Source organism: Coturnix japonica, chromosome 2, assembly GCF_001577835.2.
Source record: "Coturnix japonica isolate 7356 chromosome 2, Coturnix japonica 2.1, whole genome shotgun sequence".
NCBI lineage: Eukaryota > Metazoa > Chordata > Aves > Galliformes > Phasianidae > Coturnix > Coturnix japonica.
Window position 1 is genome coordinate 46,141,748 of NC_029517.1, and position 24,388 is coordinate 46,166,135.

General features: G+C 38.2%; 1 protein-coding gene across 3 annotated transcripts in view; it reads left to right on the forward strand.

Moving 5' to 3' along the window:
• The window catches only part of MOCOS (molybdenum cofactor sulfurase), a 204,132-nt gene that overhangs the window by 59,951 nt on the left and 119,793 nt on the right, over window positions 1-24,388 (forward strand). For all 3 annotated transcript variants that reach the window (XM_015854275.2, XM_015854272.2, XM_015854273.2), the window contains exon 4: window positions 18,772-19,413. In XM_015854275.2, coding sequence (XP_015709761.1) covers window positions 18,772-19,413 — 642 coding nt within the window. The remainder of the gene's footprint in view (window positions 1-18,771; window positions 19,414-24,388) is intronic.

A 24,388-nucleotide genomic window follows, 5' to 3' on the forward strand; every position in this document is an offset into this window, starting at 1 on the left:
GACACGTGATGCTTTATTTAGCTCTTTAAAACCATACCCATTTGAAAACTTCTAAGAACTGCAGGTTGCACAGTCTCTCCTGAGCACCCATTCCACTGCTTATTGTTCTCATAGTGGATATGTTTTATCATGTATTCATCTGGATTCTCTCATTTCATTTGTACTGCTGTGGAGAGCACAGCTCTGCCTTCTCAGTGACTTCAGAGGCAATGAAAGGCTGCTGTTAGATCCCCTCAAGGCCTCTTCCTCTCCAGGCTAAAAAACTCTCCCTGTGGGGCCTGAAAACTGAACTGGCTGCCTCTGATCATCTTGTGCTAGGGCCAAAAACTGCAGTACTGCTGTTGTGGCCTAGTGATGACTTAACTGAGGAGGGTCTCAGTCCATTGGCCCGGCTTCTGGTAATCCAGCCCAGCTTGCTGCCTCAGTTGCCAGGGCATTCTGCTGGTTCTCATCTTCCTTTACAGGTTTACATCTTTAACTAAAAGACACTGACACTGGACTACTGCAACTTTGTAGAACTAACACCTATTGGCAGGTTAACACCCTACACTGGGCAGAATGGTTGCATCCTCACTCAGAAGCAAAGTGCCACTTGTTTTTCTGTGAGATTTTCCTAGCTCTGGAGCTTGATGCACTGTGTATTCGGTAACTGTGAATGTTCTGTGCTCTCTTTTTCTCAACTGTTTCACCTGCTAATCCCCAGTGGCAGTGACCAGCTATTTTGAGCATGGGTTTGATACATTATTGATTAATCCGGTTTAGACTGCACTTGATGTGGTTTTACTTTAATTACATTTGGTATCTAGAAATAATAGCTTAGCATTTCAGATGCTTCTGGTGAAAGATGCTTCTTGTGTAATGCAGAATGTTTCTTGCCATGGCATTTTTTCTTATCAGAAAAAAATGTACCTTTTAGTAGAGTATTCTATATTCTTTGAATCTGATTGCTTTTATATTACAATAATTTATCATTAGTAAGCTTCTTTTTCTCTGCAGATGTCTTATTTTAGCAATACAATATGTTATTTCCTAAGAAAACAATCATCACTTAAAACCACTAAGCTGTAATATCAAAATAAAACTTTTTTATTGAACAGTTTCCTTTCGCGTGTTGATGTGTTGGGTTTTATGGTGTTTTTTGTTTGTTTTTGTTTTTCTCAGTTACTCCTGTTTTATTAATGCTACATTCTTTTATAATATTTTATCTTGATAGTTTCTGGCTGTGCCCATTAGTATCTTCTCCCCTGGTTTCTGATACTGAAAGCAAGGAGTAGATGATGCAGCTAAATTTCACAGTTTATAAATATAATGGGTCTCTGGGTAGCCTTTGAATAGAAAGAAAGGCTTTGTTTTCTTTTGTGGGTACTGATATGTACTTCTTTAGCATCACACTGATCATGAAGCATTATAGATTCTAATGCTGACAGAAGCAGGCTTTATCTAGTAATTCAAAGAGGGGAGATCTGCATTTTCATGTCTTCCACATTAATTCATAAGTGAATCACTTAAACAAAATTATCAGTTAAAATGAATCTAAAATATAATTAGTTATCAAAAGAAAAACAAAGCAAAACAAAACAACCAGCAGTTAAATATGTTAAGCTGTTATCAGGTGGTACAAGTATGTTGCTTGAGCCTGAAATTAGAGGTGCTACTGAATGAGGCATCCAAAGTTTTACTGTTTTATGTGCATTTTGGATTACATTCAAACATTTAGAGTACAGGTTACCGTATTTCTTTTTTCATTTATGTCCTAGCAGTGTCTAAACTGTGTCATGCATGCTGTGGTAAGTAGTTAAGTATCACGTAGGGAAGGCGATCTCTTTCCAGAAGTTTATCTAAAAGCAGCAACCACAGGCTGGCACTGGTGTTTGAGAAAGCCAGATAGTTCCAGTAGACAAGACAAATAAACATGTTGAAGGGAGAAACTGCTCCTGGTAATAGAATTTGATTATACCTTGAAGCTGTAGATAATGGTGAATATACAAGAGCAACAGAATATGTGCAAGTGCATTGTGGTTTTCTGATCTGGGTTTTTGAGCATCAGTTACTGAATATTCTACAAAAGATTAGAGAACATAGAGAGAAAAAAAAAAAGAAAAAAACTACATTGTTTAGTTCCCCATTTGTTCAGTCATTATTCATTAAGTAAAAATACTTGTTATTCTACAAAATAAGTAAATATCAGTTTTAGCACTTAGATAATATGACTTAAAAGCAAACCTCTTTTCAGTTTCTCATGCACAGTGAAATAATAGTACTTCTATTGGTCATAAAAGAATACAACTTTGTAGCAGAAGTATATTTATTTTTCTTCCTTTGTATTAGTGCTGAACAGTATCTAAGAATAGCAGTGAGATTAGTCCATATGAGTACAATAAGGACAATAAAACTGGCACATGGTCTTCATGTGTCCACTTGAAGTTTTACATGCTGGATACAGAAGATACCATGGGATTATAATTGGCAGTTGTTGGGCAGTTATCTTGATTTCGGGAATGTTCAGAAGATGCATTTATTGTTATCTGTTCTTTTGCATAGCATTCCAGATCTTATAAAATTTTACGAATATTAAATAGTAATGTCCTCTTTATTTATATGTGTCGCTGAAATTATTTTTGTATGCACGTACACAAAAATATATCTAAGCAAAAGAAGATTTCTTTTGGTTTTGGTCCATGCAGTCTACCTTGTAGTAAAGTGTTTCTCCGAGCTCTGCTATTAACTGTATTGATTCTGCAGGATATGCAATTTCCTGGGACTCTGAAGGAGATAAGAGCTATCCCTAAATGCTTTGGATAATTTTGTTTATACTACATGCATACGGTGTCTCACAGTGGGATACTGCAGGTGAGCTGAGCTTCTTGTGTGTTACAAGAATGCAAATAATTAAGCAACAACAACCATGTTGTCTGTACCACCTGTGTGTGGTGATAGGAAGTGAGATGTTGAGAAACTATTTTTTAGCAGTGGTGTTTTTATAAGCTCAGTCCTCATCTATTTATCAATGTTCAGTTGTATGTTAGATTGAAGCATGAAGGAAATGGAAACTGTTCACTATTTTCTAAGAACTTGTACTGTTTATTATTGATAACTGGCATTATTTTGATAAAGATTAGTCTTGTATTTTATATTTAAAGAAATGTATAGATACTGGGATCTTGCAAGTTGAAGGAATTGAAATAGAAAGAATATTATAACCCCAGATTATAATATTCTTCTCCAGTATCTCCCTACCTGCATTTCCTAGAGATGTCCACAACTGGACGTTCCTGAAAAAGAAAAGAAAAGAAAAGAAAAGAAAAGAAAAGAAAAGGAAAGGAAAGGAAAGGAAAGGAAAGGAAAGGAAAGGAAAGGAAAGGAAAGGAAAGGAAAGGAAAGGAAAAGAAAGGAAAGCAAAGGTAAGNATGAAAGGAAAGGAAAGGAAAGGAAAGGAAAGGAAAGGAAAGGAAAGGAAAGGAAAGGAAAGGAAAGGAAAGGAAAGGAAAGGAAAGGAAAGAAAAGGAAAGGAAAGGAAAGGAAAGGAAAGGAAAGGAAAGGAAAGGAAAGAAAAGAAAAGAAAAGAAAAGAAAAGAAAAGAAAAGAAAAGAAAAGAAAAGAAAAGAAAAGAAAAGAAAGGAAAAGAAAAGAAGAGAAAAGAAAAAAAAGAAAAAAAAAGAAAAGATAAAAACATTGAAATTCAGCTCAACATTTCCTCCCTCGCTGCCTGTCTGCTGGCATAAGAGGAGTAATAGTAGTAATAGTCCACTTTCCTCTTTGCTGCTTGACCTGTGGTCAAACAAAAACAATCAATATGAATCAAAAGTTAACGTAGGAGTGTTTAATCACTTACAAAATTGTTATAACATATAAGAGATCGGAATAATTTTGGAAGTCTGAGTGATGAATGCCAGGACCTTACTGTCTGAGGTCTCAGTTCAAGAAGTTATTTAGGTATGTAAGTCATTTTAGACTAATTGAAAAGAATGGAGCCACTAAGAGTTAAAGACATGCTTAAATAGTCTCCTGAGCTGAGCATAAGCACACAGTAAATCTGCAGTGATCTTGCAATACAGGTATCTCATGTCAGCCCTCCCTTTCTAACTTCAATGAAGTGCTGTACGTACATCTGCTGTTTCCAATGAAAACCGGACAGGATTTAAAGTGATGGCTGCTGCTGCAGGAGTTTTCTGTAATAGCTGCCAAATGGGAGGGAGGCGGGGGAGAGAGCAGCAGAGGAAGCAGTAACATTGCTGTCTCAGGCAAAGAAACAAATCAATCAGTAGCTCTATGCAGAGAACTGGGGAACCTGTCTAACATCTGTCAGATGGAAAACTGACACGCTGCAGTGGAATCTGCTTTATAATCAACCATTTCAAGTGCTCTGCCTTCAGAGAGACATTCAAAGAGCTGTATGAAATTCTTTACGTTGTACAAGGGTGGGATATCAGCAGCAGCACATCCCTGCCTAAACATGGAACAGTACCATAGCAGTAAGTACAAATTGACGTACATGTCTTTCATATTCCTCTGTGAAACTCATGTCTGGATTGCTATCTGCAGCATACATGTACCTGATGGTACAGGTGGACCCATAAGCAAAATGTGCATTGGGATGTACAGAAGGTGCCTAGCTGGAGAATGCCCTGGGCAGTACAGTGCTTTGAGTGGGCCTGTCTGCTGATGAAATCCCACTGCTGCTGATGTTAGCCCAGAGGGAACTGCTTTGCTGGAATGTGGACCGTTTTGATTTTGGCTGGTAGGAATGAAGAGATGAACACCAACACTGCTCAACTCTTTGGGAACAAAGAAACTGGGAAGCACAAAGCAGAGGTAACCCTACCTCTAACTGCAGGAACCTAACCAGAACATAGTGTTCTTTTGTAGGGGCAGTGGGCTAAGTAGTGTTGTAAGCCAGTTTAGTGAATTGCTGATTCCTAGTTCTCACCCACTCCTGCTGAGCCTGATAGCAGCTCTTTAATAGGCAGCATGAACTGGTTACCCAGATGAGATGTGGCCAAGGCCACTCAAAGGCTTGTAGCTATCAGTGCTACCACAAACATAAGATGAGGACACTGGGATTAGTTGGATATCTACACATCTTTAGTGAAAGCCCATGAAATGGAAGCTCAATCACAGCAGAGTAGGGTTTGGCTTAATATTTTGGGATCAATGCATATATTTGTTTTCTTGAAGGCTTTGTGCAACAGGTTGTTACAGTGCCTTTATTTTTATGATTCTGTAGAAATATTGTTATGCAATGAAATGGCAGTCATAAAGGGAGGTGCTGTAAAAGAATGAAGCAGTAAGTTTAAAAATAGGTATGTAATTCTTGCCCTTTTCAAAAACTTTTTTATAAAAATTGTGAGTAATGAAGAAAAGCCCAGTAGATCTATAATGTCAATAAAGAGTCGCAGTATGAAGTATCTTCTACATTTAATTATCATTAAGTCTCATGCAAAGTAGATTATGGAAGAACTCTTCTGCTTTTTATAGTGGGCAGCTTACCGTTTCTGTCTCCTCCTGTTAATACACTTAGGAGATGTGCATTGATAGCGTGTCTTAACGATACACGCATCCACTTTAGTTTAGGGGCACGCAGTTCTGATCTGCAGCCAGATGGTCCAGACAGATGATAAAAAAGTATGCAGTGAGGCACCAGAGCACTCATCTCCTACTGCCCTGTCACACTGAAGATACACTTAATGAAATCTGAAATTGTAACAGCTAAAAATATGTACTGCAGTATGATGGACTTTCACCACACGTCACACTGGGATTGAACTGGCTTTTGAATATAGCTTCTGTGGGAAAGGTACTGAAATCCCTGCCTTTTTGTGTCCATTTCTGCATAAATTCCTACTATGCTTCTGAAAAAACATAATTACTTATTTTGTTAGCAATTACATATATTTTAATCTGGAAATTGCCCACAAAAAGCTAATCTTCAGTGTGCTTTGTTATTCACCAATTAACTTCTTCTGACCTCCTTGTTGCTCAGAGTGGTTGACAGCAATTCATTTTGAGATTTTGCATTTTGACACTTGCACCCACTGATGGGATGTAGGATGCATACTAAGCTTCTGCCCTTGACTTTTAGAATGTAAGTCTTAAAATCAGATTTCAAGAGTACAATTGCAAGTTCTGTATTTACTTTCCTAGAACATTCTGTAATCATTCAGACTCACTGTACATTTGCTGAGATGTTTGCAGAAAGCAGTGTACAAAGGGCAGAGACATGCATATCATGAAAGTATTTAGAACTCTGAATAAATATTCATCAAATATATTCTGCACTTTTTGTTCTGCTCCTTGTGATATTAGATGTTACCAAAGCTAATATCAAAGCATCAGAGGTGTGACAAAGCTTCAGAAAAAGCGCTGGGGTCATGATAGGTGGGGCTTAAAAATACACAGAGCAGAGAAGGCAATAGGTTTTATCTGAAAAACCTCACCAAAGTAAACATTTTGTAATTCTCGTCTGCTTTGTGGGTTTTATTCAGACTTGATCCCGCTGGAACATAAGCATTGGAGGACAATGTTGGTAGACCTCTAAATCTCCGGGCAGGTGCATTCTGTCTGTTTTTGATATGATAGGATATCACTTTCAAAACAGGCAGCCTACTGTAATTTTGTGTTCATAGTAACGTAATCGAGGTTGTTGCATTTTCTAGTATTTGATGTTATATATTTTTCAGCAGTTAGTAAAACTTTACAATTCTGATGAATTTGTAGAATGCTTAGATACACTAATGCAAGAAGGTTATAGGTTAAATCCATGTTTAGTGTAAGATTTATTTGCTCAGTTACATTATTCCCAGAAGGGTTTAATCACTGTCTAAGGTAATACATGAAAGTACCCAGGGTTTTGATTTAGCTTGAAGAAATTCTAGATGTTTTTTTTTCCTTGAAAGTTAATCAAGGCTAGAGTTGTTTTCAGCTGTGTAGCAACATAAATGCCCCTTCTGATGCATACACAGATAGGAATTACATCAGTTTTGTCACAACTGCTAATTCTGTTGCAGAGTGCAAATTTTGCTGTAATAACAAGAACAGTTACCCTCCATACCCCTTCAATTACAACAACTTTAAGCAATTTGAAACTAGGGGTAATATTTTAGTTTATGCAAGAGCATGGAGAGTATTATAAAGCTAAAATAGACCATTTTTTCTCTGTTTTATGAAAAAAGAAGAATGAGATGACTTTTTTAATTAGAAATTTGTAGGTGTCAGTACAAAACGCTGAAAGGTTGGGATGCTGATTTCAGTGGTCATCTGCAACATGTTACTATCCTTTGCATTTTTTCAAGTGCCTTAAGACCTGGAATAAAAAGGAGGACTTGTGCAAGTTCTCCTAACTGTTGATCATTCCATGCTGAATAGCCCTTCAAAGAAGTCAAATATGATGAGGTTTTTCCATCCCATTTCTTTTCTGCTTTTGTTCTTTAAAAATTCTTGAACTTAAAATGTCAATTTTATTGCTGTTTTGAAGATATGAACTGTGAGTTCCCACAAAATGCTAAGAATTCTATTTCACATGAGCAGGGTTTGTTATCCAATACATGACAGAATGTACTACCTATGTGAGCAGCCCTCTGCTTATCCTGAGCATCCTCCAGTGACCTGAATTTTCACATGGCCTTGCTTTGCAGTGTGGCATATTTGGGAAGTCAGAAACAGGTTCATAAGTACTGCTCCTTACCTATGGTAATTGGCTTTACTGAAGCTGTAGTGTTTCACGCCAGTGATGAATTTGTTATTCAGAATGTTTTCCAGAATATCTGTTGCCATATCCAGGCTGACCATCTGACATTTGGATTTACTGACCTTTGGGGTCAGGTCTCTAACTCTGAGTAGTTAGATAGTGAGAAAACAAGAAATACAGGTCAGATAGCTTTCTAGCTCAGGCTTTCTGCCTAGCAGCTGTATAAGATGAGGATCCAATGTGGAAGGATTGCATAGGAAATTGTAGTTGTTAGAATACTTTTTAGTTACTTTTGATTGCATGAGGTTTTCTGCTACCAGACAGCAAAATTGCAAAAAAGGAAAGGTTAATTAACATACATCCTATGCGGCAAACTTTCTAATTAATTGCAGTTTTAATGTGTATCAGAATTAGCTAATGAAATACTTAAACCTGGATTAGTTAATTCCAGTTTATGATTTCCATGTCTGTTTTGATTTGAACAGAATGTTTCTCAGACAATATGAGAAAATTGCAGCAGATTTCAGAAGATTTCTCTTAGCTCCCTTTCATATACACAGTGCCTTGTTCTTGAATTTGATTAATATTTTCTCTTCAATTTGTAAAGTAATAACATTTATATAGAGGTTTTCTGGCGTTAACGTGCTTTAAGTTACCCTTAAGCTGTTTTCATTTTATGATTCTCAAAACATCACTTGTGAGCTCCTTAAAATGCTATTGTTCCTTGTTTCCTAACGAGTTTTAGGGATTGAAAATGGGTTCTGTTTTAAGGCAAGCCAAGAATATCCCTCAACAGTCATTTATGCCTCATTGCATTCATCATGTGTGGAACAGTTTTTCCCTCAACAGCCAGGAGCACTGGAAGCATGGTTGTCAGGATTTAAAGTGAATGAAGTGCAACTTGACAGGCAGAAATGATGTTTCCCATATGTGCAAACATCCATTCATATTTTTGGGAAATCTTGGGGCTGTTTAAGCCAAAATATTAATGTGGCTCAGTGTGTGGTGAGAAGTCTTTGACTGGCTCTTCAACAAATAATAAGCAGAAAATCCCTTCACTCCTGAGTGCTTCTTGGATTGAAGTCAATGGGATGGTTTCAGTATGTTGTGGTACTGTGCTATTTGAAACTCACAAGTTATGGGATAGGGCTTTCAAGAGCCCTTGTACTAAGGCTCTGCTTTTCATATTATCTCTCTTTTTTTTTTTTTTTTTTTTTTTTTTTTTTCCTCCTGTAAAAAAAATGTTAAAAAAATTAGAAATGAAAAGCAGAGCTGCACTGCTGAGGTAGGGCATCAAACCACATGAAGAAAATAAAGCAAAATAAACCATCTGCAGTGTCCAGGAATCTTCCAGACTTTGCTTTTGTGGCTTTTTACTCAAGCAAGGGTGAACACAATCTGATGGGTTTACCTGGTGAACTTAAGTCATGTTAAAGAGAGGTCTGTGGAAATGCATGAGAAGATTTATGTTAACTCCTTGTATTTTGAAAGCAAACTGAGGTGCTTTCATATTAACCTCTTCATCTCAAACCCTTTCCAGATGAAAGCACAGTACTTGAAAAGGAACCCATGAGGAAATAAGGCCTATTAATGTGTGAGTGTATGCCATGGTCTTGTTCACCATGGTAACAGGCTCAGATTCACAAAGCCATCATGTTCTTTCTTAAGCACCTAAGTACCTCTGAAGTTCTCAGCCTAAATGTTTTCCAAGTAAATATGATCTCTGTACAGGTGTTATATAAATTCCAGGAAATTATCCCATCTTCACCTTTCTTCTTTCCCCCAACTAAGAAAGCACTGTTTATGGCAGTAATGATTGTTATAGTCAACCCACCAGTCATACTGTGGAAATGTGCCAAAGAGGAAGATCCAAAAGGTTATGCTGAAAATTGTCAGTTTCTGAACTTCTGGACATTTGGAGTCAGAGGACTTCATCACTGCTGAAAGCTCATTTTGTGTAGATGATTCCTTTTGATATGAGAACATTTTGCTTTGGGTGATCTCTTTTCACCTTGTGTTTTGCAATTTCCTCAGAGAACAGGCTAATATTAAATGTGTGTGATCACTGGCACAGCTATCTTCATTTATGGTTAATATTTTTCAAGATTAGTATCAAATCTTTGTTTCAGAGCAGAATTAGAGTATAGGAACAAAAGATGGATCTGAGTATCGGGAAGATGTCTGTCAAGTGTCATGTCTTACTTTGCTAACTACAATGACAAATGCTGGGTTATCCTTTTGAAGCTATGTTTAATTACTTGCAATTTACAACTGAAAATAACAAGGAACGTGCAAATTAATCAAACTATAGGTTTTGAAGGCAAATCCATTTTGTAAACATCTAATGGACAGTTACTGGTTGTCACACTTCCCTTCTGTAGCATCAGTAAAGAGATTAACTTGGGTTGGTGTTTTTTTTTTTTGTTTGTTTAACTGGATACAAAACAAACCAACACCCCAAACCAAGCAAACAAAAAGAATAATAACTGGAGAGATCTGAAGTATGTAGTTTAAAGACTAGTACTACTTGTCTGAAGTTACTTCCAAGTTTAAGCAGTGTGTAAAGACCTGAGTGTCTTTAGATCACCTAAGAGTGTGTTTGTTTGTTATTCAGTCTTTTTTCCTGGAACAGCCTGTCCAAGTTTATACTTGCTACACGGCTGAAAAATAGCCAACTTTAATGCTCTGCTTTCTCTGAATCAGAAATCAAAGTAACTTCTGACCGGTTAACACAGAGACACTGAGTTAGAACCATAGAATAGAATCATAGAATCATTACATTTGTTAAAGACCACTAAGATCATCTAGTCCAACTGTCAACCCACCACCACCATGCCCAGTAAACCAAGTCCCTTGGTTGATGTACGTCTTCCTCTTTATCGCTTCAGATTTGTTTCATCCTAGTGACTCTTAAGACTTGTTGCAGAAGCAATTTGAATTTTAACACACAAGTGACTGTAAAAATGATTCATTAGTCATTTTCTGTTTGGTAATTACGTTGTGCATTTACAGTTTGGAATGGTTTGTTCTTGAGCTGTCTGCTGTTCATGACTAGTTCTCCTTTGATGTTACTTCAAATACCATTCTTTGTGTTGTTTTTTATTTATTTCTTGCCTGGTTGACTTGAATGCCAGATGAATTTTCATTTGAAGAACCTATGGTATATATTTGTAAAGTTATTTGTATCCTAATTAGTGAAAGAACTGTTATTCACAAGTATGTTCATAAATCTTTGGTCAATGTTCAAGCACTAGACTAAACTGATCTGGCTTATTTTACTCAAAAAAAAAAAAAATAAAAATCCACAAAGTGGTTTTAAAATCGTGTAGCTATTGATCTTCTTTCTCTGCTACAGAAAAACAACTATTTAATTTCTAAGGAAACAGTTACCCAGGGGTTTCTGCCACATCTAGAAAGTTATAGGAGTTATGGGCTGCTGCCAGGGAGAGGAGTAATATTTGTGTGTTAGAACAAACTGTACCAGCAGTCAGCCTGCGGTATCGTATTTTATAGTTTTCATGATTCCTTCCTACTGTTCTGCCCTTCTGATTACATGCAGTGCCATAATACCACCCTAAATCTGATTTTGCTCTGTCAGTATGCCCAGCATGACACTGAATGCCTTCTGGTTGTGCACTTTCTAATGAGGGTCCAGACCTCTTAGTCTGGATGGGTGCTTCTCAAGAATATTGTTCATCAAAGAATCTTTTCTTGCAGGAAGAGATTTTGTAGTCTTTAAAGAGCAACTTTTCTTCTGACTATGTAGTGCAAGGAGAACGCCAAGCATTCTGCTGTGCTGACAACTTTGCAGAATTGGAGAGAGGATTTTTTTGGTAAAGACCAACTCTGACCCTTTGTTAGTAAATAGACATTTCCCCAGTGTGTCTCCAGTGAATCAATCAGAGCCAAGGAGAATAAACGTAACGGATTATAACGCTTCAATTCAGGTTGCTGAACACAAATGCTTAAGTACTGCTTTCAAAACAAACAAACAAATAAATAAATAAAAATAGGATTGTATATTTTCACCACTCGCCTGTACCAAAAGAAGCTTATCAATTACATTCCCTCTAATGATTTATTTTATAATTTCAGGAAGCTGATTACGTGGAGTCATAATCAGCAGAGGTGTAGATAAGTGAAATCCTAATCACTCTCATGCAAGCAGAAATGGGAAGAAGCAGGGATCAGAATGTGTACCTTCTGTGTAAAGTGGCCAGAAAACAAGTTTATGTGGATGTGATGACTGAGGATAGAGCAATGCGTGCTTATTTCACAGTTGGCTTATGTTCTGGAAGGTTAAAGTTTGTGCCTTGTCAGGATGGGAAAAGACACTGAAACAGAAAAAGCAACTTAAACTTTGAGATGAAACTTCAAGGGATTATTTATTCATTGCAGAGCTCTTCCTTATGTGGGTATTAATCAATTGGAAAATCCTTGAATTTGATGGATTTCTACTGAATAACATGTGCAGGTAGTAGGGATGGTATGGCACAGATTCTTGTTGAAAACATTTATTTAATGGTGGGAAGGTAGTAACTAACATTTGCAAGGGCATTTTTTCATTAAATTAATGGTTTGCTGGAGGGAGATAGACTTAGTCCAGCATAAAACAATTGATTCTTACAACTATTCATAGATTTCAGTTTCCTTTTGTGCTTGGATTAGAAATTGAAAATAAGAGTACAGTACAGTGGTGTGGTATATTGGAATAGACCTCATCTTCACAGAATAAGATATTTCTAGCCAGACGACTTGTCTTTGGTGAACTAGAACATTTCTCTTGCATATATAGCTGTAACTAGTAAAGCTATTATGTCTCTTTGTACGTTTGTCAGTGGAAGAAGCTAAGGAAAATTTGGGATGAGTGTTAAGCAGCATACTTCTTTATGGTATCCCTGTGAATTTGTCTTAAATTATAGTTTTCTCCTCCTTTTTACTTCATACATGTGGAAAGACCATATACAGAAAAACTATTGCTAGAATGTAAGTTAAGCCTCAGTGCTGAGTGGCATGTACGAGGTTCTAGTGCGTGTATCCATCTCTAATCCCTCAACAAAGTTGATGAGATTTTTTCAGTAGACTGCTTTGACAGCTGGAGCTGACCCTTATTTAATAAACGAGGAAGGTTAAAATATTATTACTCATAAATGTAGATGTAGCCACTGGAAACACTTCTCACTTGCACACCTATGTGAAAAGGATTAAAAAGGCAGTTATGGAAAGTGTTATCCTCTAATATTATTAAAGAAAAATATTTATAAGTCAAAATAAGATATATCAACTCAAAAGTCTTTTTTTTTTTGAATTGTTTTTTTTTCTAATTGCCATTCATACAAAGGCTTTTCCTTAGACAATAGTACTTTAAATCTGTTCAGAGTGTCTGTAGAGCAGAAAGCAATGCAGTGAAATTTCTGAGGCTCAAGATGTATATCTCTCCATAGAAGCCCAAACTGGATTTGTTCTCCTGGGCAGCATGACCATGGAAAAAATTATAATAAGAAATAGTTTTAATATGTAAATGTGCAGTTGAAAAGGAGTCTTTGTAAAGTGCTACTTAAACTTGTAGTGTTGAATAGATAACTACTGTCTTCAAATGTAAATCTGTTATTACAGAGGCAATACTAAGTTTTTAAAAGAGATCTATTTTAGTTGGATCATCTACTGGCTAGAACGTCACTATGTTCACAGTATTCACAAATGCTCATCTGCAATCTAAGTTAAAATGTGAATATAAATCATAACAATCACAAACTCCATGGTCATCTTTTGGTCTTGCCAACTAGCTGAAATGTTATCATTGACTGCAATTAAAGCATGGAAGAACTCAAACCTAGGAAAGTAAGTTGCTCGATTTCTTACATGCTTTCAAAATGGCAAATTTTAGAAGTATTTAAAGTATAGAAGCATGGTAAAACAAACAAACAAAAAAGAGTATACAGATCAACTGTGTTTTGGGTGGCTGTAATGGTATAGTATGAACATTCATAGCTTTCTGGTAGCAATACTACTGCTCTGCTTTTGAGAGCCACAGAGGAAGAGCTGGTGATGAAGAACATGATTTGTTCTGTCTGAGGTAACTACGGCCAGCAAGCAGCCTTGGAGGAAATTCCTTTCAGCTGACCATGGGTGATCCTGTGTACGTGAGGAGGCTGAATGAATCAGTAGCCTGTGGCCTTGCAGAGCTGCCAGTGGTGGTTTGGGGTATCTAATTTTAATTAAGCTTTTAATTAAGCCATGCAATTGGGTTTGCTGGGTTAAGTTAGATATTTGTTCTCCCTGAATATCTGATTTGATTATACATATGTATGTCTTTAAGTGTAAAGCCAGTTACTAATTAGGTAAGTATTACATTTATGAAACAAGACAGAAAGATTGGTTGAAATTAATTGACTTTCTCTGCCATATTTTACTTTAGAGGAGTCTGGCACTTGGCTCATTGGTGTTAATGAATACACAAAACTGTCACGGCAACTTTTTAAAGGAATTAAGCATCAGCAAAGAGAATTCTCAGAATACAAGCACGTACTGGGTGTTGAGTGGGCTCTCCTTAGGCTGGCTTCACAGGCTCACAGTCTGCCAGCTGAGGCTGGCAGGACCCTCTGGGTCCATCAGCTCCAAACCCTGATCCCTCAGGAACACCCAGAGCACGTCCAGGTGGTCTCTGAAGATCTCTGAGGAGGAGATTCCACAGCCTCTGGGCAGCCTGTGCCAGTGCTCCAGCACCCACAAAGCACAGAAGTGCTGCCTGGTATTCAGAGGGAATTCCCTGTGTTCCATTTTGATCCAGTTCCCTCTTGTCCTGGCACTGGGCAACACCAAAAAGAGACTGGCTCCATCCTCTGTGCACCTTCCTTTCATATGTAGACATTGATAAGCTTGCCCCTGAGCCTGTTCTTTTCCAGACAGAAGAGGCCCAGCTCAGCCTCTGCTCATAGGACAGATATTCCAGTTCCCTGGTAATCTTGTTGGCCCTACACTGGACTCTTGCCAGTGTGTCCATGTCTTTCTTGTAGTTGGGGCCCTGATCTGGACCCAGCATCTTGATGCAGCCCCACCGGTGTTGAGCATAGAAGGGTCAAAACTCTTTATCTGCTGGTGATACTTTGCCTTACAGCCAAGTATACTGCTAGCCTTAGCCACAAAGGCATGTTGCTCATATGCTTCCTGCATTTGTGACTGGTTTTTGTTTGATCTGTGTCCTTCTAAGGAGGCTGGAGGAGGAGGGGAAGGAGAAAGGGGGGCAGGTCACAGCAAGGCAATTTGCAAGGCTTGCCTTTGGTGCACAGCAGAGATTGAGCATGCTGCCTCATCTTTGCCTTGCCAGTCTAGAAACGAGGTACAGAGTCAGGCCTCTCAGCCTCTCTGACATCATCTGTGTGTTGGCACAGCTCTATCAGTGTGCTTAATGAAACAATTATCCTTGTAATCATTTCTTCCAAAGAGAAGTGGAAATTTGTAATAATATGAAATACCACTACTGCTCGCAGCTGTGAACTATAGTAGATCAAGCTATCAGTTTTCCACTGCAAGTCTTTAGTCCTGCTTCCAACATCTACCTTATATATGGCTATAAATCTAACAGGAGTGTAATAAAGGTGAACTGCATTTCACTGTAATGGGGTATGCCTTACGTGAAGATACAGGGCATTAGGAGTTCTGTGTGTAATAGACAGTGCTTCCAAATATTAGCGTCAAAAGACAGGATGTAGCACTGTGGGCTGCAGAAGTCATTTGGCAGTATTGCAGTTTTCTGTCCTGAAGTATCCTGATTTTATCATAGTAGTGCTGCTCTGGTTCGGGAGTTTGTGCCATTTGTTTTATGAAACTCATTCTGAGTTGCTCATAGCTCTTCTGCTCTGCACATCAGAAGTCATTCTTGAAAAGAGAATTCTTTTGACTCATTTGTTTTCCCTTTATTTATTTATTTTCCTTCTAAAATGTTAGAAATCTTCTAGCCAAATATCTGATTTTGAAAATTCTACCTCTTTCACCAGTCGAAGTAATTACTTGACACATTTAGAGACCCAAAATGCAAATAGATACCTTAAGAGATATGCAGAAGGGCCTATTTCCTACTGAAAACATTTAGAAATGTAACTGTTTGTTCCTGTGTGAAAGTCACTTTCTGGTACTGAACTGAATAAATAAACACATTATATTGTGGGTTATATTTCAGTACCTTTCAACTGTTTCTAAATTTGAGTGATTACAAACTGAATGTAGTTTAGATACTAATGATGTGCATGAGCTTTGTCTCATTTATGACTTAGAGTTGTCATTATTTGTGAACCAAAATACGTATATATTATATATATATAATATTATATATATATATATATATATAAGAAATATATATATATATATATCTGTAAAGTTGTGAAAATGTTTAAGGAAAGTAGTTACTGGTTCTGATATTCATGGATAGGCAAAAGCATCCTGTTATTAAATCCCAGTCCACCATTCCTGCATCCCAGCTCTTGTCATTACACAGTGTCTTTTGGTCAGATTCAGTGCTGCAGCAAGTCAGTACAATTCCTGTGGTGATCTGCAGATTATTATTCCTAAGTAATGTTTGGCATTCTGCCTAGCTCTGTCTCACCTCCCTCTAAGCCTGTGTAGCACAAAGAGCATGGCTGAGGAGGACAGCAAAGAAAGCAAAGAAGCTAAGAGAGGAGCTGACTCGGTAACTGTCTTCAGTGTGCTTTATGTTGCTGCTCCTGACAGCTTGCTCTTAGAAAGGATACTGCATGATAGGAGGTTGCTCCCATCACCTTGTTTTTGGACTCAGAAGATATTTTCTGTGTGCACATACATGTGAATAGGTAATTAGCTGTACTGCTCACAAAGATATAAAACATAGAATATTTGATACTTCACTGTTGGTGTCATTTCTCTTGAAATTGAAACTGCATTTTTGTAATTTCTGCTTATATTAGTGCAATGATTCCAAGACCTATTGAATGATCACATTGTATAAAAAAACAGTCCACATCATATAATACATACCAATTAACAGAATCACAGAAAAGCCTGGGTTGAAAAGGACCAGAGTGATTATCTAGTTTCAACCCCCTTCTGTGTGCAGGGTCACCAGCCACCAGACCAGGCTGCCCAGAGCCACATTCAGCCTGGCCTTGAATGCCTCCAGGGATGGGGCATCCACAGCCTCCTTGGGCAACCTGTTGCAGTGTGTCACCACCCTCTCTGTGAAAAACTTTCTCCTAATATCTAACCTCAACCTCTCTGTCTCAGTTTAAAACCATTCTCCCTTGTCCTATCACTATGCACTCTCGTAAACACCCATTCTCTCTCCTGTTTATATGCTCCCTTCAAGTATTGGAAGGCCACAGTGAGGTCTCCCCAGAGAAACAAGCAAAACAAGCCCAGTTCCATCAACCTTTCTTCACAGGAGAGGTGCTCCAGCCCTCTGATCATCTTAGTGGCCCTCCTCTGGACTCTTTCTAAGAGCTCTGTGTCTTTCTTGTGCCAGGAGCTCCAGGCCAGGACGCAGTACTCCAAATGGGGCCAAGTCATGTCCATAACCATAAAGACCTGAACATCTTACTAATCTGCCTTCCAATCCTTTCCCCTACTAAAAAACAGTCTAATGCTGCCCTGCTTGAAAAGTAAGTTAGGGCCCTTGCTTGCCTTGCTGCCCAGGTTGTCTCTGTCTTGCTGAGTGCAAGGAAAGGAGAATAAAGGCAAGATTATGTCTCAGCTGAAATTCTGGCCATAGGTCTAAGTGGCAAACCTACAGCTAGCTGAACTGCAGCTCTCTTGGGTAAGCTTTCATGATCCTGCAGACAGCTATCCCCTACGGTATGCACGTGTGCTTCAGGCTGTAGTGTGGATGGTGGTGGGAGAGGCTGCACAGCTGCTGCAGGTAAGGGGAGAGGGTATGATTCAGCAACAGTGATGAATGAGGCAGGTAGGCAGCTTAATGCCCTACACTCAACTGCTGTGATTGTCTCTGTCTTCATTCCTAATGTGGCATATGAGTTTTAAGGAAAAAGTCTGCTTTCTCTGAAGAGCTCTTTAAAAACAATGTCCAGAATTGTGAATTCTTGCTGAAGCTATACCTGGCAGGTCTGCTTCAGAAAGACCTCTATGACTTCTTTCAAACTGACTCATCGAAACATTTAAAGCTTAAATCCACGACCTTCATAAAATCTGAAATTTCTTCTTTATTACCAGGAAAAACAGACTACCTGACATTTCTATCACATTTCAAAAACTTGAACTCTGAATCAAGTTTCATTGAGCATATGAATCCATTTGTTGCATCTTGTACTTCCTAGTACAATAAAACTTTCCTACAGCAGATAAATATATTGTGGATATCATTTTGTGGAATGGTTTTCGGTCCTAATCATGAAAGTCATTGCAATCTTTTCTTTCTCAGTGTCAGAGCTTTGATTGCAGCACACATCCAGCTCTACATTCTTTGCCTGTAATATTTGCCTTTCAGACTGAACACACAAAATTTGGAGGCATTTATCTCTACTCTTCTATGGTTGAAGATATTTTATCTTGAATTTGTCATGTAACCTTTTGAACAACTTACATTTAAATGCAGTATTTAAACATCCGATCTCATGAGGGAATCACCTGTTACATAAAACATGCAAACTTTTAATGATGCACACTGAGGGCCAGAGTGTATGGATTACCCGAGTGCTGGGCTGTACCTTGGAATTACATAGATCAGAGTGACAGCTATTAGTACCACTAATAGTCTTCAGGTCAAACTGACCTCTCTCCTCAAGATCAGTGTACAATATAATAATAAGTAGGCTTGATTCTGATCTCACTGAGGCACTGGACTGGACTGGACCATTCTGTTCACAGATAGGCAGAACTGGCTGCTATCCTTAAGAACTCAACTACTTTCACTGTAGCATTTGAAAGATTCTCCTGCGGGCAAAAGTTTTTAATTTTGTTGTGCAATTTGCTGAAAGCTGAGTACTTAAATTTAAGTCATGTGTCAGAATAGAAGAATTTTCCCGCTGAGGAAAAACAGAATATATCTTATGGTAATAAAATAGAAAATTCAGAAAATAATTTGATTTGTTTTTATTTTGCAGAATATTACAACATTTTCACACTACATCTGAAGATTATACTGTCATTTTCACATCTGGATGCACGGCTGCACTTAAACTGGTGGCAGAAGTATTCCCATGGGTACCTGAAGGCACAGAGCAACCTAGTAGTCGATTCTGTTACCTAACTGACAACCACACATCTGTGGTGGGTATGAGGGGCATAACTGCCTCAATGAATGTATTATCTGTTCCAGTAAAACCAAAGGATAAGTTGTTATTGGAGAAAGACTGGTTGCCAGATGAAGAACAAAACTGCATGACACCTCATCTATTCTCTTATCCAGCTCAGAGCAATTTTTCTGGTACCAAATATCCCCTTTCATGGATACGAGACATAAAATCTGGAAAACTCTGCCCTGTCAAAATACCAGGGAAGTGGTTTGTTCTATTAGATGCAGCCTCATATGTGAGCAGTTCTCCATTAGACTTGGGAGTTCACCAAGCTGACTTTATACCCATCTCGTTCTATAAAATCTTTGGATTCCCTACTGGTTTAGGAGCATTACTTGTAAACAACCGGATTGCCCCCCTCTTGAGGAAAACCTATTTTGGAGGTGGAACTGCAGCTGCCTACCTCGCAGGAAAAGATTTTTACTTCCCAAAGAAGTCTATAGCAGAAAGGTAAGGCTCTGTTTAATGAAACTTGTGTTTTTTTGTTGATTCTGTTTGCTTTAGATAAATACCTCAGTGTTGGAACATGCACTCCTCTCTGATAATTGCGTTGCTTTATGCAGTTGGATAGGCATTTCATGTCCGACTCTATTTTCTTCACATTTTCATATCTAAAATATGTTATCTGAAATATCCAGTTTCCTTCGTTGTTCTACTGTGTCACAACTGGTAAAACTGCTTGGATTTATCCAGTGACATAAAAGTTGATCCATGCATTTTTTAAACTTTATGTGAGGTACCTCAGCAGAACCCTGGTTTGTTTTTGAAGGTCTGCACCTGGAGCGGCCAGCCGCAGCTGGACACACTGTAATGACCCGCAGTGAAAATGGAAAGGGCCATGGTTTTCACTGGCAAGATAGCTTGCTTTACTCTCAGGAGAAGCTTTATGAGAGTAAAACGTACAGTAAGATGAATTACCAAGGACTAATATTTGTAACACTCTTATTTTAGGACTGAGGTTCTGGAGAAGCTGTGAAGCTCTCCCACTGAGTATAGAAAGCACCTAAAGGAGGTGAAACATAATAAGGAAATACAAGGTGCTAGATCAACTTCCCTAGTCCTTTAACATGCTGAAATACTACTCCTGGTGATGATTGGTCTCCTTGCCTGTCTCCCTAAGGCCAGGATCAGCTTAGATAAATGTAGTAAAGGGGCTTCCTTCCTCCAGCATTCAATAAATCTGCACAAAGGGAAGATCTGAGATCAACAACCTCTCCTAGTCGTGTGCTTTGAGTGCTGCTGTGGGGTTTCATTTCTGGAGTGGTAAATGCAGTGGCTGGCTCCTTTAACCTGGCTCTCTTGCAGTACAGCACTACATATTATATTAGAAATGGCAATTGGTGGGTGAACAGCTAGTTAATCCTTTAATTTATTGAAAAAGAAAAAACAGGGAAACATTATGGTTCTGAGTTCTGCTTCTGTGTTGTTGTTTTTTCAAACCAACAAGGCTTCTAAGCGTGACAAAATTTTTATACCTTTTGGAAAGGTATGTGGGAATCTTGATGAAGCTCTACCTCTGTTATCTTTTTCAAGAGTTTTCAGAGGTTGTCTGCTTATAAGTCATTCAGGCATTTGAGGCTCCCAGAATTTTCAAGGGCTTTTTGTCGTTGTTTTGTTGTTGTTGTTTTCTTTGTTTGTTTTTGTTATTGGATCAGAAGAAATGCCTGCTTTAACCTTCTTCTAGTACAGTGTTATAAACAAGGAAATTTATCCAATTGAATTTCTCCTCAGGCTGGGAGCAGAGTGTCTAATCTTGGTTTGAGGGAACCTACTGTATAATCAAATCTGACACCTGGACACAGACATGTGATTGATAGTAGTTCCTGGTAGACACCAGAGTGTCACTCGGTTTGACCGGTATATTGATATTTACTTCTGTTTTCATCTACTCCTTTGCTTTTTATTCGAAAACCTAATTGTTAAAAGTTTGTGTTTAGCGCATTATTGATGCTGTCTGTAATCCCTTGTGAACTCTGGACACCTGAAGTCCTGCCTGCAGAAGCTACATTTTCAAAGATAGGACAAGGAATGAGGATAACAATTTCTTGTAAAAATAAAAAATGATAGCACAGAAAGTCTCAATCATTGATCTCCAGGCTGTTCCATATGGATTTTTTTCCTATTCAGACATTGTGGGGCTTTGCTTCAGTATGTCTTTCAAGTGGTTTCCAGATAATACAAAGTAGATAGGAACAGATCTACTAGATTTGAAATGAAAAAGCCAGCCATTGTGAACAATGCTAATGATTACCTTACCTGTGGCCATGTTTCCATTTCATCACTAGTGTCTAAAACACGAGTCATTATTTCTCATATAAACAGCCAAATTGCAGAAAGGAGCTTCTAGCCTTGGAAGTATCTAAACCCAGCTGAGAAGACACTGAGTAATCAGCTCCAGCTGGACATGCTTTGGGCAGGAGCTGAAACTTAAGACCCCCTGGGTTCCCTTCTGACCTCTGTGTTCCCACTGTTGATCCTGAGCATCATTACTGAGCTCCATATTTAGTCTCTCTTTAAATCCATCCCTGTGATTTCTAAAGGTTGTTTTCTTGAAATTGTTTTTTGTTTGTTTCTTTAAAAAAAAGTTTTTTAAAGTGTTGCATTAACATTGGAAGTAAACAAATGGAAATGTTTCATTTTGTGAGCACCTCCCCTACAAAGACAGGCGGAGGGAGCTGGACTCGTTCATCCTGGAGAAGAGAAGGCTGTGGGGTGACCTCATTGCAGTCTTTCATGACCTAAAGGAAACCTATAAATGGGAAGGGAGTCAGTTCTTTGGAAGGGTAGATAATACCAGGACAAGGGGAAATGGTTTTGAGTTGAAGGAGAGAAGATTTAGGTTGGATATTGTGGGGAAGTTCTTCACTAGGAGAGTGGTGAGGTGCTGGAACAGGCTGCCCAGACAGGTTGTGGATGTCCCTTCCCTGGAGATGTTCAAGGCCAGGTTGGACGGGGCTCTGGGCAGCCTGGTCTAGTGCTAAATGTGGAGCTGGGCAGCCCTGCATACGGCAGGGGGGTTGGAGCTTCATGATCCTTGAGGTCCTTTCCAACCTGGGCCATTCTGTGATTCTATGATTTATAAGGAAACCTGCATTCTAACAAACATTACTGGAAAAGGAGATTAGAATAAGTATGTCTGGATGCCTTTAGCAGAAGGCATCCCTTGTGCATAATCAAAGTGCAGTGTAATAAAGTAATGGCTTTTTCTGAGTCAAGGTGAAACTTGAGTGGAGATGTGTAATGTGGGTGTTTATTCATTTTCCTTCCCAGAACTGTCAAAATTGTTACCTTTTGTTTTAATGGATACAGCTTTTCCTGGTGTTATTGGTAGTTTATTTTGTTGCTTTTGCTATATAAATTATTCTCTTTCAGACTCTTAGTTTTCTTTAATACCCTTAAATCACTTTCATACTTTCCCATTTCATAGCAGTAGCCAGTCTTCCTATCTCAAATTCTAAAATCATGTTTATTGTATTTTCATCCCTGTATCAAACAACTTGACAAATTATTATTATCATTCACAAATCTAGCCTCATTTCCCATGTTGTTTTTTTCTCCGCAGCATGAGATAATAAAATAATATGATTATATATAGCAAGAATTCAGTGATAAAATATTCATCATCTGTCCTATTTTTCTTTTGTATCTGGGAGTGCTATTCAGAATCTGATCATTCTGGAATTTATGACTAAGGGAAGAGGCACTGTTGTGTTATCTGTAAATTGGATATCTGCATTGTAGTCTACCAGCGTGTTAGCTGTTGTGTGTTTTTCATTTCCAAATGCATTTTCAACATCTTTGAAAATCCACATGGTGTGACTTTCTCCCTGACCAATTTGAGTGGTTCTTGCTTCCTCTGCTTGGATGATTTGACAGTCCCAGAGCAGTAGCCACGCTTTTGTTATCTACGATACAATGCACTTAACCAGAGCAGGAGGAAAGGTGTTTTATTTTCTAGATGTGGTAGCTTTTTATTTGTGAAGTGATTTAGTGGCTGTTGTGTATGACTTGCCAATAAAAGGTGAGATCCGTGAAGTTCTGCAAGAAATGTGCTTAATTAGGTTGCACCCGTGATCTTTGTGGGTACTTTTGAACTCGTGGTATTCTATGGCTAACATCTAAACATTGGTGATTATTGCAGCATGCAGTTACAAATGCCCACAATACTTTTAATCAAACCAGCTCAGATCTTCACTGCCTTGTAAGCACAGTGCCAGAGGCATCCATGCCAGGCAATTTACATTGCCTCTCAGGAAGATTATATGTTTCATCACACTGGAGTGTCTTTGTCCTTGGCTGTAATCTACTACATGGAAATGAATACTGGGGTGTATCAGTGGGAAATGGGTTTCTGGGGTGCAAGGATTGTATATCTTGCATGCTTTTTAGCAATATTGTGCAAGAATAAATAATAATAATAAAAACAAATGCAAAGATGTTTAGACCGTGCTTTGAATTCTCTTACTTAAAAGAAGTAATTCCTTCTCTTAAATTGTGTCTCTTAAAAGAAGGCTGAACTAAGCTGTTTTTTTGTTGTTTTTTTTTTTTCTTCTGTTGTTGCTAAAGTCTCGCTGAAATCCAGTAGCAGTCATATGCCTAATGCAGTCATGTGCCCAGCCCTCAGAGGTTCATGTAAATCATACCAAGCATCAGTCTGTATTGATAAACCATCAATCTGATCTCAATCTCCATCCCAGTATACAACTGGCACCAAATTACTGACTTACAAAATAAGCCTTACACACTGCTAGGATGAAAGAATCTGTGCATTTTTAAATATAAGAAAAATTTGGAGCTCATTATGAAATACATTAGTCATAAAATATAGTGTTTTGAGATGATAGCAAGGAAGAAATGAATTCTGTTCTATACCAGGGCTTGATTTTTGCCTTTGATCAAATACAGTGAAAATCCTGCCTGAGCTAGGAGGCCTATTTGCAGTCATTGTGGTGAGCAAGTTGTCATGATACAGTTTCGCCCTAGGGATTTCTTAGACTCAAATTAGGAATCAAACCTCTGCCCTAAGTCTTCTTTGAGAAGCTTTATAAATTTGTAGCACCAGCTATTGGGATTTTATAGCATTTTCTGGTAATAAATTTATTTCATAGTGGGTTTTTTGTGCTTCGCAAATTTTACATTTGTGATAGATTTACCTGTAAGATATATGAGAAAAAAACAATGGTAACTCGTTCAGCATAAGAATTACACTTTTTTTCCCCTTTAACATTTGTTGCTTGCTATTAGGGTGAAAAAGGGTGAGACTGGCTGTTTGACCCAGACAGTATTTATAACATACAAGTCCTGTTCAGATAACGTTAAGGCATTGATTTACTTCAAAGTACGGGAATTAAAGCTTTTGCTTTCTCTTTTTACCTCAGGCAGTTCTCAAGAACAGGAATTGCTGTAAATACTCCATGGCATAGTG